At 35.8% G+C, this 16832-nt stretch overlaps 1 protein-coding gene across 1 annotated transcript in view; it reads left to right on the plus strand.

Moving 5' to 3' along the window:
• The window catches only part of LOC107745911 (CD109 antigen-like), a 23659-nt gene extending 10188 nt beyond the window's left edge, over positions 1-13471 (plus strand). The window contains exons 13-30 of the mRNA XM_016559947.1: positions 898-1050; positions 1493-1582; positions 1658-1727; positions 3475-3577; positions 3672-3690; positions 4790-5008; positions 5539-5680; positions 5781-5957; positions 6043-6124; positions 6285-6513; positions 6994-7165; positions 7378-7568; positions 9799-9957; positions 11199-11264; positions 11881-12017; positions 12760-12916; positions 13076-13178; positions 13275-13471. Of these exons, the coding sequence (XP_016415433.1) occupies positions 898-1050; positions 1493-1582; positions 1658-1727; positions 3475-3577; positions 3672-3690; positions 4790-5008; positions 5539-5680; positions 5781-5957; positions 6043-6124; positions 6285-6513; positions 6994-7165; positions 7378-7568; positions 9799-9957; positions 11199-11264; positions 11881-12017; positions 12760-12916; positions 13076-13178; positions 13275-13471 (2466 nt within the window). The remainder of the gene's footprint in view (positions 1-897; positions 1051-1492; positions 1583-1657; positions 1728-3474; positions 3578-3671; positions 3691-4789; positions 5009-5538; positions 5681-5780; positions 5958-6042; positions 6125-6284; positions 6514-6993; positions 7166-7377; positions 7569-9798; positions 9958-11198; positions 11265-11880; positions 12018-12759; positions 12917-13075; positions 13179-13274) is intronic.
• The last annotated feature ends 3361 nt before the right edge of the window (positions 13472-16832 follow it).

Below are 16832 nucleotides of genomic sequence, written 5' to 3' on the forward strand. Positions count from 1 at the left end.
CTTGTAAACAATGTCACGTAACGTCACATTTACCTCAGAAAAACATATTCGGCGACCATAAACTCGTTAGTCAGCCAGAAGAATAAACTGTAGAGAGGAGCATTTTGCTAAATGTATGCACCATATAACATTCATTATTTAAAAAAAAATTTTTTTTTTTTACCGTTCTTTAATGTTTTATTTATGTTTGAATAAATCCGTCCAAGTTTTTATGACAGCCACTATTTAAATGTGTATATTTAAATAAACTAACTGAAGTAATTGTAACTTAATTATTATAAAAACTCTATTAAGTGCAATTTAAGCAGTTGTACAGCACAAATCAGTCAATTTTAACCTTCAATATTATAGTAATGTAACTGACTCTCATGTATATTTTACAGCATTAGTTGAGAGATTTTTTTTCCTTGAGAAAAGTTGGTATGTATCGTACTGATATGTATCCAAAATAATCGACATTGAATCGAATCGAATCGAATCGTGAAATTTGTGTCAAAACCCAGCCCTAATAATTAGCACCACAGAAGTACAGAAGAACCATAAAATAATTTAAGTGAAACAATTTTTTGTGACATTGTGTAATAAACAATAAGTATGTATCATTTACAGTATATATTTATATAATAAAAATGATTTGTTTTATTATAAATGATATAAAATAAATGAATATAAAGTGTGAATGAATATACATATACAGTGTGAACTGAATGTAATGTTTTTGGACATTTAATCACATCTTTTGCAATAAAAAAAAAATGTATTGTAGTTTAAATTTGCATGAACTGCAGTCATTTGACCGTTGAATTATTCTAGTTCTTCACTCTGAAATTTCTCACATTATTGAAGTAAAATGGGTTGTAGTGTCATTATAATAATGATACTTGATCTCATTTGCAGGTATCTCTGAGCTGGAGTCAGGATCGTGCCGAACCAGCAGATTCCGTCTCTCTCTCCGTGTCTGTATCCGAGCCCGGATCTCTGCTGGGAATTCTGGTGGTGGACAAAGCAGCATTGGACTCCAGCAAAGACAATGGCATCACAGAGAAGACGGTAATATGATCTTATACAGGTTCGAGATCACTGACATCAACACGGGGCAATATGGAGATCCTTTGTTTTCGGGGTTTCTCACCTCATTTCTTATCTCGTTCAGTGTATTGAGTTTTAAAGTGTGCGAAATCATCAGACGATTGTTTTTCCCACAAAAAGGTCACATGATAACTAAAACTGGTCATCCTATGTAACCAAACGCTGACACCACGCCCGCGTTTCACTTTTAGACAAAAGAAAGAAACTGAGAGGAACTGTGTTTATCAGAACTAGGTGAACAGGATTGATGCTACAGACAGCATTGTGTTGTTCTGAATTCAAAACAATGGCCGGTTTGTGGCGGCCAAACGGCAGCTTGTTCTATTCAAATGATGTGACATCACAAAAACTGATCAAAACTAATCTAAGATCAGCAACATGAGCTTCTGTGTGTGTTTTTCAGGTGCTGGAGGAATTCATGTCGTATAGCAGAGAGATGACCCATGCGGATTACAGCAGCGTAAAAATGGGAGAGCCGTATTCCATATTCATGGTAGATTTTTATCTCAGGAACAGAACATGTCTCACTTGTCCGCACAGGGTTTACGGTTGTTGTTTTATTCTGCAGACGTGCGGCGTCACGGTTCTGACCGATGCCAAGCTGGATCAGGAAAGGAGTCAAATATTCCTTGCGTTCCGTAAGTCTTAAGGCTGAATCTACCCTAGCAACCACTCAGAACACCATAGTAACCACAGTGTTGGGAAGGTTACTTTGGAAATGTAATAGGTTACAGATTACAAGTTACCCTACTTAAAATGTAATAAGTAGTGTAACTTTTCAATTACTTTATTAAAGTAATGTAACTGATTACATTTGATTACTTTTTGATTACTACAAGTTACCCTATTATAAATGTAATAAGTAGTGTAACTATTTCAGTTACTTTATTAAAGTAATGTAACTGATTACATTTGAGTACTACTTTTTTTTTTACTATTTTAAATCGCTAATGAATGTTTTCAACTGTTATTCGTTTTCAAACATGTAAAGCAGGCAGGGTTAACCTTACAGTAGCGCTCAGCACTGATTACTGTCAGACTTTAACATCCTTCATCACTTGAATTAAGATTAGAAAAATGTTATTTTAAAGCACAGCCACCACAAAATCAGCACCTCTTTTTACTTTGAGATCATTCTGAGGTTATACACTGATTTAAAATCACAACAAGATACAGTTTAATAGCTATGATACTGATTTGGAAATCAAATCTTTGCATAGCTATGACTAACAATGCCTTATTAAAAAATAAAGCATATACATAAACCCAAATAGAAAATAAAACAGTTATTGAATAAACGTGTTCTATTCTGTGTCCTAAACTCCTAAAACATTGGTGTCTCATATTGTAGAGCAGTCAGTTCAGTTTGAGAAAGAAATCAATTAAATGTGTGTGTGTGTGAAAATATTCAGATGTAACCCCTTTTGTAATTGTTAACATTTTCCTAAGTAAGTGTAATTTAATTACACATTTTCTTCTACACTGTAAAAAATAAGTGTACTTTTAACTGTAAAATTTTGTAAAAACGCTACGGAAAAAAACTGTTAATAGGTTAACAGTAAGTTCCCGTACTATATACAGGGAAAAACTGTAAAATATCTAACCAGACATTTCATGTAATTTTACAGTAAAATGCTGTTAATTTGACAGTTTTTAGAAGTAAAAATAACAAATCAATGTATAATTTACAGTCAAAAACAGTAAACTGATATTCCCAGAATTCCCTGCATGACACTCCACATTTGAAAGTATTTTGTTTAAATAATCATGTTTTTTTAATAGTTTTTGTTATTAGTTATGTATATTTGGGCTTTATGTGGAGGTTTCTGGCTCAATGCAGGAGAAAATCTCATTTTGAGAAAACCGATATGCATAATAATTTAAATCGACATTGATAATAATCAGAAATGTTTCTTGAGCAGGAAATCAGCATATTAGAATGATTTCTGAAGGATCACGTGACACTGAAGACTGGAGTAATGATGCTGAAAATTCAGCATGGACTCACAGGAATAAATTACATTTTTTAAATATATTAAAACTGAAACCAGTTATTTTAAATTGTAAAAATATTTTACAGTTTTACTGTATTTTTGTTGAAATAAATGAAGCATAAAATACATCTTTACCATATTCTTTAATATATATATATTCCTAGATTAGTATTTCTGCAATGTCTGTAGACTATGGTCACATTAGGAATAAAATAAACACTAAAATGTGTATTTCAAGTGTTTTCTTTCCACTGGTCTAAAAGTAATGTAATGATGCCAGATAGCGTAAAATCTTAAAATTGACCAGTACATGAAAAAACAATAGATTTGCCTGTAATGTCTTGCATTTTCATAACCATTTTCTCACTAACGCTCATATGTTCCAACGCAGGGCCGGAAATCCTTATGAATCAGCAGGATAGCGGTGGTTTTCAGGAGCCCAGAAAGCGAACAGACTTTCCTGAAACCTGGATCTGGCTGGACGCTAATATGAGGTATGAGGAGATATATGTCTATCTTCGAGCTGATTTTAACTTGGAAATAACAAGAAATCAAACATGAGATCTCTTTAAAACTATATGGCTGTAGATATGGAGGTGAGATTTGTGTTTGTAAAATCGTCAGTACTGTGTAGTTCGAAAGTATCGAAACTTTGAATTATTGATGCTAGAAAACATATTTATTAGTGTTTGTTATAGGAAATGAAGACCCAGAAATGAACACTTGCTGAAAATGTACTGACCCTCAGGCCATGCAAGATGTAGATGAGATTGTTTCTTCATCAGATTTGGAGAAATGTAGCATTCCATCACTTGCTCACCAATGGATGTGCTGCAGTGAATGGGTGCCGTCAGAATGAGAGTCCAAACAGCTGATAAAAACATCACAATAATCCACAAGTAATCCACACCATGTTAATTAACATCTTGAGAAGTAAAAAGCTGTGTGTTTGTAAGAGACAAATCCTTAAACTTTAAACCATTGCTTTTAACTTCGCTTCTGGCCAAAATACTATATTCTATAATCCGTAATAATGCTTCCTTCAGTGAAAAAGGCCTCGCATCAAAATCCACCCACATATTTGTTTGGAACTGTTTTGACATGTAAACGGTGCTTGATCTGTGCATATTTCTCTCCTGATTCAGACGAGACAACATATTTAATGGGAAAAAGCAATATTATAGATAGAGAACTTGTTTTTTAGCCAAAAAATGTTTTAAGTTAAAAACATCTTAACAATAGAATTGTTTATTACAACACAGACCTTTTCACTTCACAAGACGTTAACTGATGGACTGGAGTGGTGTGGATTACTTGTGGATTATTGTGATGTTTTTATCAGCTGTTTGGACTCTCATTCTGACGGCACCCATTCACTGCAGAGCATCCATTGGTGAGCAAGTGATGTAATGCTACATTTCTCCAAATCTGTTCCCATGAAGAAACAAACTCCTCTACATGTTGGATGGCCTGAGGGTGAGTATTTTTTTTTTAGCACATATTCATTTTTGGGTGAACTGTTTCTTTAAGGCAGCATCATTGTCAAAATTTGTGTTAGTTATTTGAACAAACCACTGACTCACAGTATTAAACCCTGGCACACAAATAAACAAAAGTAAGCATTTTTTGTGAATTTTGATTTGTGAATTGAAGTCAGCTAAATGACAAATGACCTGAAGCTCTCTTCATGTCTTTAACTGTCACAGGTGATGGTTGTGGTTGCAGAAAGTTGGATGTTTGAGTTTGTGTCACCAGACAATGGAGGATTTTCCTTGGGCAACGTGAGGAAAGCCTTAGTGTCGAGTCAGAACATCACATCACTTCTGTTCCCCATCAGAGCCACAGCGCTGGGAGAGATTCCCATCTCCGTCAAAGCCACGTCTGTCTACTCTTCAGACTGGGTCTACAAGACGGTTCTTGTCAAGGTGATTCATTTCAGTATAATATTTCACCCCAAAATTAAAAGAGAAAAATCGTTGGCCTATTTTGCATAAAGAAAATTAAGGTTGTTTTGCAATTATTTATGCATTTATTAGTTCATTTATTTATCTATTTATGCATTTATTTATTGTTCATGACTGCAATGCTTGTGGACATTTTTAGCTTTTTTTCTCATTGTGTTTGATGCTTCTATATTTGTTTAAAGCAATGGAAAATCTGTAATATGTTGATGTTTTTATTTTAATAAATTAAAGACAGTGCAGCTATTTATTTGGACAGTTTTCACGACAATTTTTGCCTCATGTGTTCATGACTTCAATGCATCTGGACATTTTTAGCTTTTTTCCCCCTCATTCTGAATGATTCTATTTATTACAGCAAACCAAATCTGTAATACACTGGTGTTTTAAATAAACTGAAGACACTCCCAACAATGTGCAACATGTGCAACAGCCTGGGAAAGTGGAAAATCCTACTAAACTTTTTTTGTTGTTGCTGAATGATTTTTCTCTAGCCAGAGGGACTGGAGCAATCATACTCTCAAACCTTGTTTCTGGAGTTTCAACTGAAGCAGAACATGCTGACTAGGACAATGTCGTTTAGTTTTCCTGCAAATGTGGTTCCTGACAGTCAAAGGGCCAGTGTGTCTGCTGTGGGTATGTGTCCTCACTCTGTATTTCTATTCTAAGAGGACATTATCAGTCTGCTTTTGCATATTGAGTGCAAACATCTCTCCTCTGTATGTGTATGTTGCAGGTGACATTCTGGGCCCGTCCATTGGCAGTCTGGACTCTCTCATTGAGATGCCTTATGGTTGTGGAGAGCAGAACATGATCCATTTTGCTCCAAATATTTATGTTCTCCAGTACATGAGAAGCACCAAGCAGACTGATGAACAGACCAGAAACAAAGCTATGAGCTACATGATGGAAGGTAAACGTTGTGTAGTCTAGTTGTATAGTTCTGAGACAAAGAGCAAATGTCCTTGACTTATCATATATGTTCTGTTTGATTGCAGCTTATGAACGTGAGCTTTCCTACCAAAGGCTTGATGGCTCCTTCAGTGCTTTTGGAGACAGTGATGATTCTGGCAGCACATGGTATACAGAAACAGCTTAAATTCTACCCCAAAATTCTGAGCAAATACCATTTTTAATATCAAACATCTTCATTCCTCTTTTCAGTTCAGTGCTGATTATAGAACTGATGGATGAAAAATGATGTGTGTGAATGATTGGTGGTGTGTTCTGTGATATTCAGGCTGTCAGCGTTCGTGCTCAGGTGTTTCCTCCAGGCTCAGGACTTCATTTCCATCGACCCGATGGTGATGCAGAGGATAGCATATTGGCTACTGGCTCATCAGAACGCTGACGGTTCGTTCGAGGAGCCGGGTCGGGTCATCCACACAGAGCTCCAGGGAGGACTGGATGGGCCGGTGTCTCTCACGGCATACGTCCTTATAGCGCTTCTGGAGGACGCTGAATACAGGGTGAGTTAGAGAGACTGACTGATGGAACGATAGATAGATAGATAGATAGATAGATAGATAGATAGATAGATAGATAGATAGATAGATAGATAGATAGATAGATAGATAGACAGACAGACTGACTGACTGACTGACTGACTGACAGATAGATAGACTGAAAGACAGACAGACAGACAGATAGATAGATAGATAGATAGACTGAAAGACAGATTGAAAGACAGATAGACAGACAGATAGACAAACAGATAGATAGATAGATAGATGGATTAAATGTAGATCAATTGAATGATAGATCGATTCAACAATAGATAGACTTAATGACAGAATGTTAGAACTATAGATGGATGGATGGATGGATAGACAGACAGACAGACAGATTTACAGATTGATCGATAGAACGATTGAATGATAGAACGATAGATCGATTGAACGTAGGATGGATGGATTGATTGATTGAAGATCTGTTTGTGTCTCTGGTAGAGTGCATTTGAAGGCAGCATTTCTTCTGCCGTGAGTTTCCTGACGTCTCGACTGGCTCAGAGAATCTCCAGTAACTACAGCCTGTCTTTAGTGACCTATGCTCTGTCACTGGCCAACAGCACCGCCGCCCCATCTGCCCTCACCGAGCTGTTGAACAGAGCACTAATTGTTGGTAAATATCCTCTGGATTTATACTCTAAAGACAGCACGCCACAGATGTGAAACACACACACAAAGCTGAAAATAACCTGCAATTTTCCTTTAACACAGTGTGGCGAGCAGCTGTAGTGTTATGGATGAGCGTCGCACCTGGCACAGTAAAATGTGTTAGATGCTAATGTGTTTATAATAGTTGGATGGTGACGCTGTATCTGGGTCTTTCAGATGGAGTGCCAACCTGGAGACCCCCAGCCAACGTCCTGTACAATTCCTGGCAGCCAAGTTCATCAGATATTGAGATGTCGGCCTACGTACTGCTCGCCATGCACAGACTCAAACTAATGGATGAAGGATTCACTCTGGTGAAGTGGCTCAGTAAGCAAAGAAACCATCTTGGGGGATATGGATCCACTCAGGTACATATCAAACAGACATTCAACTCACGAGAGAGACAATAGAAACTGTTTAAATGGGACAAAATGGCTCACTTTTAGACATTCAGGCTCCCAAAACGAATGCCAACATTTTAAAAAGGCTAAATTGCCTACAACAGCATTCTAATACTCTTGGCTGAATAGTTGTTTTTATCATGGTTTCAGCAAAAATATTAAGTAGCACAACTGTTTTCAACATTGATAATTATCAGAAAAAATTCTTGAGCAGCAAATCAGAATATTAGAATGATTTCTGAAGGATCATGTGACACTGAAGACTGGAGTAATGATGCTGAAAATTCAGCATTACATCACAGGAACAAATTGCATTTTACAATATATTCTAATAGAAAACTGATACTTTAAAGTAATAATATTTCACATTTTTACTGTATATTTGATCAAATAAATGCAGTTTTGGTGAGCATATTAGAGAATGTATAAGGGAATATTCCAGTTTTAACAGAAGTTAGTCTATAGCATCTGTAGCATAATGTTGATTATCACAAAAATCATTTTGACTCATTCCACATTTCCTTTTTGTTTTGTTTTTAAAAAAAAGCAAAAACAGTCAGTCACTTACAATGGAAGTAAATGGGGCCATTTTGATCAAATAAATTGGTGAGCATATTAGAGAATGTATAAGGGAATATTCCAGTTTTAACAGAAGTTAGTCTATAGCATCTGTAGCATAATGTTGATTATCACAAAAATCATTTTGACTCATTCCACATTTCCTTTTTGTTTTGTTTTTTAAAAAAAGCAAAAACAGTCAGTCACTTACAATGGAAGTAAATGGGGCCATTTTTACAGGAGAGCTTCACATTTCTGCAAATGTTTATAGTTGTTTTAAGGTTGTCATTACAAAGAAGTTGTAAAATTGGTTATTATAACATTCCACAAAAAGTCTAGTAAGTGACTTTTTGCGCTCTAAAATCATGTTAACGCATATGCGACCCTGGACCACAAAACCAGTCATAAGGGTCAATTTTTCGAAATTGAGATTTACACATCATCTGAAAGCTGAATAAATAAGCTTTCCATTCCATTGTTAGGATAGGGCAATATTTGGCCGAGATACAACTATTTGAAAATCTGGAATCTGAGGGTGCAAAAATTCAAAATATTGAGAAAATCGCCTTTAAAGTTGTCCAAATAAAGTCCTTAGCAATGCATATTACTAATCAAAAATTAAGTTTTAATATATTTACAGTAGAACATTTACAAAATATCTTCATGGAACATGATCTTTACTTAATATCCTAATGATTTTTGGCATAAAAGAAAAATCTATAATTTTGACCCATACAATGTATTTTTGGCTATTGCTACAAATATACCCCAGCGACTTAAGACTGGTTTTGCGCTCCAGGGTCACATATTGTTTAAATCTTGTGGTTTTACTATTAATACAGTATTGTAACATATACGGATTGACCCCATTTATTTCCCATTATAAGTGCTTTTTTTTTTTTTTTTTCCAGTAGAACAAGTAAAAAAAAATGTGGTGATCAAAATTACACCACCTGGGAATATTCCTTTAAGAAAGTCAGCAGGGTTTAACATCATCTGAGGCATTGACTGGTTCCCTTGTGTTGATGATTACACGCATCTATGATCTATTCCATTGATTCAAGGAGGTGAATTTGTTGGCAAGCGAATGTTTCAATTGGAAATCAAGCTGTGCAAACGGCCATCGAGGTGAGATAAGAAAATGTACTTTTAATTTTAAAAAGGCCCTCGTGATATTACATTTGGCTCGGGACCGAAGGCCTGCGATCTGTCACGAACACTAACCTCAATGAGGACTAGCAGTTTCTGGGCCGTGAGCTCTGATAAAGCGCTGCGCTCATGTTAAAGCCCCTCGCTTTGACACAACAACTCGAATCCAACAGGAGAACATCTGACTGCGCTCGAGAGAGTCCTGGCGGTATTTGGTCGAGTGTGGAAAGATTAAAGGATCTGTGTCTCTGCTCCACACATGTGCGGTGTTATTTACCAGGCGGCAGGTGATTGAATTGAGAGTGTATCTGTGACACAGATGCACGGGCACCTGTTATTGACGCAGAGAGATCACATCTGCCAAAACTGATACAAAAACTGCTTATCCCATTTTTTATTATTTTTTTATTGAATGCACTTTTTGTTGTTTTGATCAGTTCTAAAGCTTTATTAAAATATCTGTGCTCTGTTTGTATGTCTTTGTTGTCAGGATACAGTGATGGCGTTGCATGCACTGTCAATCTACGCCACCTTCAGCAGCGCAGAGTCCATAGATCTCACCATCACTGTGAACGGTGCCTCCGGTGCTGCCGCCACATTCAACATAGACAGATACAATTACCTGCTCCAGCAGAGCCAAGACCTGCCCGTATGTATATAATACACAGCTCTAGATACACACTACTGTTCAACAGATTGAGGTCAGTAAGATTCCCATTTCAAATAAATGCAGTTCTTTTGATCTTTCTATTCAGAATCCTAAAAAAATGCATTATGTTTAAAAAAACAAAACAAAACAAACAAAAAAAAAATTATATATAGCAGATCAGCATATTAGAATGATTTCTGAAGGATCATGTGACACTTAAGACTGGAGTAATGATGCTGAAAATTCATCTTTGCATCACAGGAACAAATTTGATTTTAAAATATATTCATACAGAAAATGGTTATTTTAAATTGTAATAATATTTCACAATTTTACTATTTTTTAAACTGTAATTTTAATCAAATAAATGCAGCCTTGGTGAGACTTTCAAAAACATAAAAAAATCTTACTGACCCCAAACTTTTAAACGGTAATGAATAAAGGAATATTTTGTATTCAACAGAAAGAAGTTAAGCGGAATCTAGCATTTGTAGCATAATGTTGATTAACACAAAAAATGATATATATAGAGACAGGGTGCGAACTACGGGGGAGCTAGGGGGAGCTCGGCTCCCCTTAATAAGACATGGGCTCCCCTGAAAACGGGATTTGTGAAATTTTGGGGGGTCTCGCGCAAGTGCACGAACAACCCCCCCCGTTATAAAAAAAACAAACAAGTGGGCTCCCCCAAAGTCCACGTTATAGTTCGAACACTGTATAGAGAGCGAGAGGAAAGTGAAGCTTATAATTCTATAAAAGCACTTACATTAATTCTTATGTGAAAACATGAGTATTATTTGAGCTGTAAAGCTTTTTAAATGATCATTTTACAGTCATTTTAGGAGTGTAATGACAACAAAGTTGCATATAACTTAACACAATAAAGGCTAGCACTTTTTGTAACTGAAAATTCAGCTTTGACATGACGGGAATAAATTACATTTTAAAATATATTTAAATTATCTTCTTTTCTTTTTTTTAAATTGCAATGTTATTTCACACTTTTCTTGTTTTACTGTATTTTTGATCAAATAAATGCAGCCTTGGTGAACATTAGAGACTTCTTTTAAAAGAATGAATAAATCTTACTGACCCCAAACTTTTGAGCAGTACTGTGTAACTCCTAACACAAAGTATTAAACTTTCTTTTCAAAGTAATCACTGCACATAACAAGCAGACTGTTTGTGACACTAGTAATAGTAGTACGTGGCGCATGCTAATGTTGGGGTTGCCTCTACAGATCGAAGCAGAAGAGGGGGTTGATATTGAGGTGGTGGCAGAAGGTAAAGGCTTTGCTCTGTTTCAGGTATGTCTAAACATCTCCAAGTTAAGAATTTGTCCTTAAATGCATTGTTTAGCACTGCTGCAAAAAAATATTGAAGCTAATAAAAGGCTGCTATTTGCTTGTTGAACGACTAGTTGACATAGCAGCATAATTTAGCAGGATCATCTCCATTGCAGAACTGTCAAATAGCGAGGTATTACCAATGCAAGCAGGTTATGAAGGTTCAACAGCTGTGAATAATAACTGAAACCCTCATAAAGATAAAAAGAGACGTAATGGCAGAAACATTCTGTTGTCATCAGCAGTCGGATCCCCTCTTTCTCAGTCCAATGTGTAATTATACCTTTGATTGCTCACCATGGAGCACGTAAACCGGCCCAGACGCTGCTTTCCTCATCAGTGAGACACCAGCAACATCTTGAGCTGCTTTGAAAGGCCACACCGAAGAAACAGCGTCCAGAACTCTGTTCTGCAGAAGATTGGCAAAGCAGAGATGACCTCATTTTGAGTCGTGTTTGCTAATTTGTTCTTCAGACATGAATGATTCCTCAATCATCTGGCTTGAACTGTTGCTTTATAAAATCTCATAAAATGGGGGAATTATTAGAGTATTATTCATTTTCTCTTACTGTTTCAGCTTAATGTGTTCTACAACGTGATGAACCTGAGAACGTCGCTCAGACGGCGTGACATACACACAGATGAGGCCTTTTATTTGTATATAGACGTAATGGACAATGAGGAGTTCAGTGTAAACCTTCACATATGTTTCAGGTGAGCAGCTGAGCCGAACACACACCGTTGTTTACTTATTGCCAAAATGATTTCATCAGCACCAAAAAATGCGATTAAAAAGACTGCACTATTGAGGTCCTGATTATTTAACATGATTATTTAACTCATTGACTACATCATGCATTTATATGCAACTTATTTTATTTTTTAAAGACTTATTTAAAAAGTCTTTAACTCAACTTAAAAAAAAAAATCAGAAAAAAAAAAAAAAAGAATAATATAATATAAATTAGATGAATATAAAATAAATTTGATCAACAGTATTCGATTAATATCTTATTTTCAAAGCCAAAATTGTAATTGAAAATAATTAAAAATGTTAAAATATATTTGAATTATATAACAAAATAAAAAAATGGCTTTATTTTAAATCAAATATAGCAAGTGCACATTTAAAACAAAATCACAAAAGCTCAATTATTGTTAGTTTGCAGATTCCACTTGGTTTGATGTTTTGTTTCATCCTTTTCTTCTCATTATGGATGTCAAAAAAGTAAAATCAGTGTTGATTATCAAGAAAACAGTTTCTAAAATTATACTTAAACAAATAATAAGATATTCTATATCATCAATATTGCATTCGATTTTGGATATCTCGGGCAAATCATGAATTTCAATCATTTTTAATTGTCCAAATTCTTTTTGGGGCCACTGTAGATATTCTATGGAATCATTTGTGAATGTAAATCTGTTTGAAAGCATAATTTCTGCTGTTTTTAAGGCTGAGGGAGGACCAGGGCCTGAGACAGACGGGTATGGCAATACTGGACGTGGGTTTACTCTCGGGGTTCAGTTTGGCCCAAAACGGTGTCCAGCTAAATGATATAGTCAGACGAGTAGAGACACCTTCAGGACGAGTTACACTTTATTTAGACACGGTGAGTTCCTCTTATATATTCATGACTACAATATTACAGTATAAGTGTGCTGAATCTATTTTTGTGCTGATGATGGTTTATTTGGTTCATGTTTTCGTGTGCATTATGCATCCATGGCTGACAGTATGGCCAATCTCATCGTCTTTTCTCTCATCATAGGTGACCACAATGGAAAGGTGCGTTGAAATATCCACCACCCTGGAATTTAAGGTGGTCAATGTCCAAGATGCTGTGGTCATGATCTATGATTACTATGAGCCCAGTAAGACTCTTAAATAATAGCTCCAGATCCTCTAATGCATTCCTATGTTGCAGTATGTGTTTCAAGCTCCTTGTTTCATTCCCTTACCTTCTGCAGGACGGAGGACAGTGCGGTCCTACACATCTGAGGCAAGACGGGACATGTCTGTGTGTTCGCTATGTGGGCCGGATTGCTCCGAGTGTGGGGTTCGAGACATCTGGCCGACTGACGGGACACCGTCCATTAATAAACATCCACTTCTGGCTCTAAGTTTGACCACAGCACTCATCATCCTCCTGTCAATCTGCAACTAGTGTTTTCCCTAAATCAAAACCATTGTAATCAATAACACAAGCAAAATGTATGTGTACATTGTTTTTAAAAAATTGTTTCAGAAAATGTGAAAAAATTCTTTGTAAATTTTATGTATGAAAATTGGTGCATTTAGTTCAGTGCAACAATGAATGATTTTTACAAACAGTTTAGACAGAATTTGGTTTCTTTAAATGATGTTTCATGAATTAATCATTCATTAATTAAAAATAAATTATTAAATCAAATTAATCATTTAATTATCAATTAATATGATAATTATTATAATTCATTAATTACTTATTGATTGAATAAAGGATGCTTTTTTTTAAGAATAATTGAAATAGTAAATCAGGGTCAGGCTCAAAACTGATAAATTAACTTTTTAAATGTAAGCACTGTGATTCTTACACTCCCTGTCATCATTATAATAATCCGCTGCATAAAGCTGCATTACGTACCTCAATTACAAATTTTCCAGTAGTGAACATGTTTGTCTTTTTTGATCTTATAAGTTGCAATGGCTTTAAGTTTCAACACTGTTTAAAAACAGTAAGTATCAATTGTATACAAAGTGACCTACATTGAATTTTGACCCACATTGACCGTTGAAAATGGGTCAAATTCAACAAGGAAAGTCTAAGAACCAGAATCTAAAAGAATATCGTTAATATGTCTTCAGTTACAGACATGCAAACTTTGGAAAAATTATATTTTTGGCACTCAAGACAAGTATGTTCTTATGCGAGTGTTTTGATAGAGGGAAACAAGATAGATTTCTAGTTTCAACATTATTTGTTCTTCAGACATTCCTCTTTAAAAGAAAAAAGTATCAGCTATACGCAAAGGGACCCACATTTGGTTCTTGACTGCTGAAAATGTGTGAAAAATCGGGTTGACGTCAGTATTTGACGCCAATTTGATGTTGACCTAACGTTGGATTCTGGTTACAGATAACCTAAACACAACAAATATCAACCTCAGCTTACGTCGGTATTGGACATCAAATTAAAATTGACATTAGATGTTGAATTGACATTGAATTTTGGTCACCCGACATCACGACCGAAATTTAACCAAATATAGGTAAATGTCTTATGACCAGTGTTGGGGGTAACGCATTACAAGTAACGCGAGTTACGTAATCAGATTACTTTTTTCAAGTAACTAGTAAAGTAACGCAATTTACAAGAGAATATCCGAGTTACTTTTCCAAATAAGTAACGCAAGTTACTTTTTTTCCCCCCAATTTATTGACTGACAGCTCTCCGGTCCCAATGTTGAGAGAAATCAGAAGATGTTACTGTAGTTCTAAAATAAATATGAATATGCATTGGGAACGCTAACTGATAGCTCTCTAGGTATCATAGACTTCGTTGGTTCACATTAATTCACAAATTGTTGATCAACCAATACCAATTCATCATATATTTAATTCAGGGAATATATCTCAGGGTCAAGATCTATGTTGTCAGCCGTGTTCCTCCTGAGATGATAAATGTCAACGAAAAATGGTCTAGTGATCTTTACGTAGTAACTTAATACTTAACTTAATGCTAAAGCACATAGCAACAGATAAACATTACATGATCCCACACTGTAATGCTATCATTCAGCTGACCTATCGTCTGCTTTTACAGTGGGTACGGAAAGTATTCAGACCCCCTTAAATTTTTCACTCTTTGTATACCAAACCCACATGCATCAAAATACGTCCCTTTTAATTCATTTATTGCATTTTTGCCAAAAGCATTAAAAACCAAAAGTTTTGGTTTTTGTGTAAAAACACTGTATTAATAATCTTACAGCCCCTAAGTTTTTGAATGGTATTATTAACGGCAAAACATCTGGTAGAAAATCTGTATAATTTATCATTTTATGTAATCTATCTATCTATCTATCTATCATTTTGTCTTATATAATGAATGATTGAGGAAGTACTATTAAGGATTTCCCCTCATTTCCCCAAAGTGAATTCATCACTGCTACTCCCCATTCCGCTTGTAGGAATAAATGTGAAATGATTTCACATTACATCAAGTTTATTTAGCTCATTGTTACTCTAAACTGACAGAGGTTTGATGTGGATATTGTATCCAGAGGCTCGGAAGTATTAATCCACAGAGGCAGAGCGTGGGGGTGATGAAAGAGCAGTGGACAACACTTCCTCCCCAGCGGCACACAGGAAATGATTCAACGGCCTGCACATCCACTTAATTCAGACATCATGGATGCTAACACACTCAGCCTGGCCATAGAGTTAAGGTGATTGGATTTAGGTTCCCACTAGGTGGCAGGCATGGCTAAGCAATGTGCGTCTTGTCTCGAAGAAGCCTCATAAAGCATGTGCTGATAAGAGAATGGTGAGTGTTTTCTATCTTTTGACTTTTCTCGAGGCATAAACTGACATGTAATCACTCCCAAAGTGCGTTTAAAGCTGTTAGCATTACAATGGCTAAAAACACATAGAGAGTTGGCAGGAGACAGTAGTACACTGCATATGAGAACATGCATGAATGAAAACAAGAGATTCTGTCGCAGCCGAATCAAAGCTTGAGGCCCGTTCACATGAAGAATGGATAACTATATTAGCGTTCATACCAACACACGGAAACGTTGAGTTTATTATAAGCACGTTTGGTCGTTGGCAGCTTTAAAGGGGTCATCGGACGCAAAATTCACTTTACATGTTGTTTGAACATAAATGTGTGTGTACACATCCATCCTATAAGGATAGAAATCCACCCAGTGTTTTTTTATTAAATAAAGCAATAAGCCCCAAGAAGCCATGGTTTACAGTGAATTTATAACAGCTAAGGGGCTAAAACCCCCTTAGCTGTTATAAATTTACTGTAAACCGCGGCTTCACTTATTGCTTTTATAAAACGGTTATTCCGTATATATAGCAAGGTTTCACAAAACAAAACAAAGCAAATAAAATGTAATGATTTTAATAAAAACATTATTCTTCCGCCAAACAATGTAGTTCCTCAGGAATGGACCTTTTTCACATTTCCGGGTTTCTCAGCAGCGGAAGTCGTCATAGTTGGGTTAACTTGAAGAGCAGTGAATGGGAGAGTACCACTAATATATTTTTTGTATTCCCATTTGCTCAAAATAGCAATAGAAAAACTCCACGATAGTGTTTTCCTGACTTTCAATAAAAGGGAAAAAACTGAGAGAGACTGATAACGGCAGTCAGAAGAGAGACGCTGCATTAGAAACACCCTCGCATTAGCCTGAACTGTGTTTTTGTAATTTGATGCAAAGGTGATATAATACAAATAGTGTTATAAGTGTACATACATCTAAAAAAAAAAATACAAATATGAAAAACTTTCGAGGATTTACGATGCTGATGAC

This window comes from Sinocyclocheilus rhinocerous, unplaced genomic scaffold (genome assembly GCF_001515625.1).
Source record: "Sinocyclocheilus rhinocerous isolate Xijiao unplaced genomic scaffold, SAMN03320098_v1.1 scaffold228, whole genome shotgun sequence".
NCBI lineage: Eukaryota > Metazoa > Chordata > Actinopteri > Cypriniformes > Cyprinidae > Sinocyclocheilus > Sinocyclocheilus rhinocerous.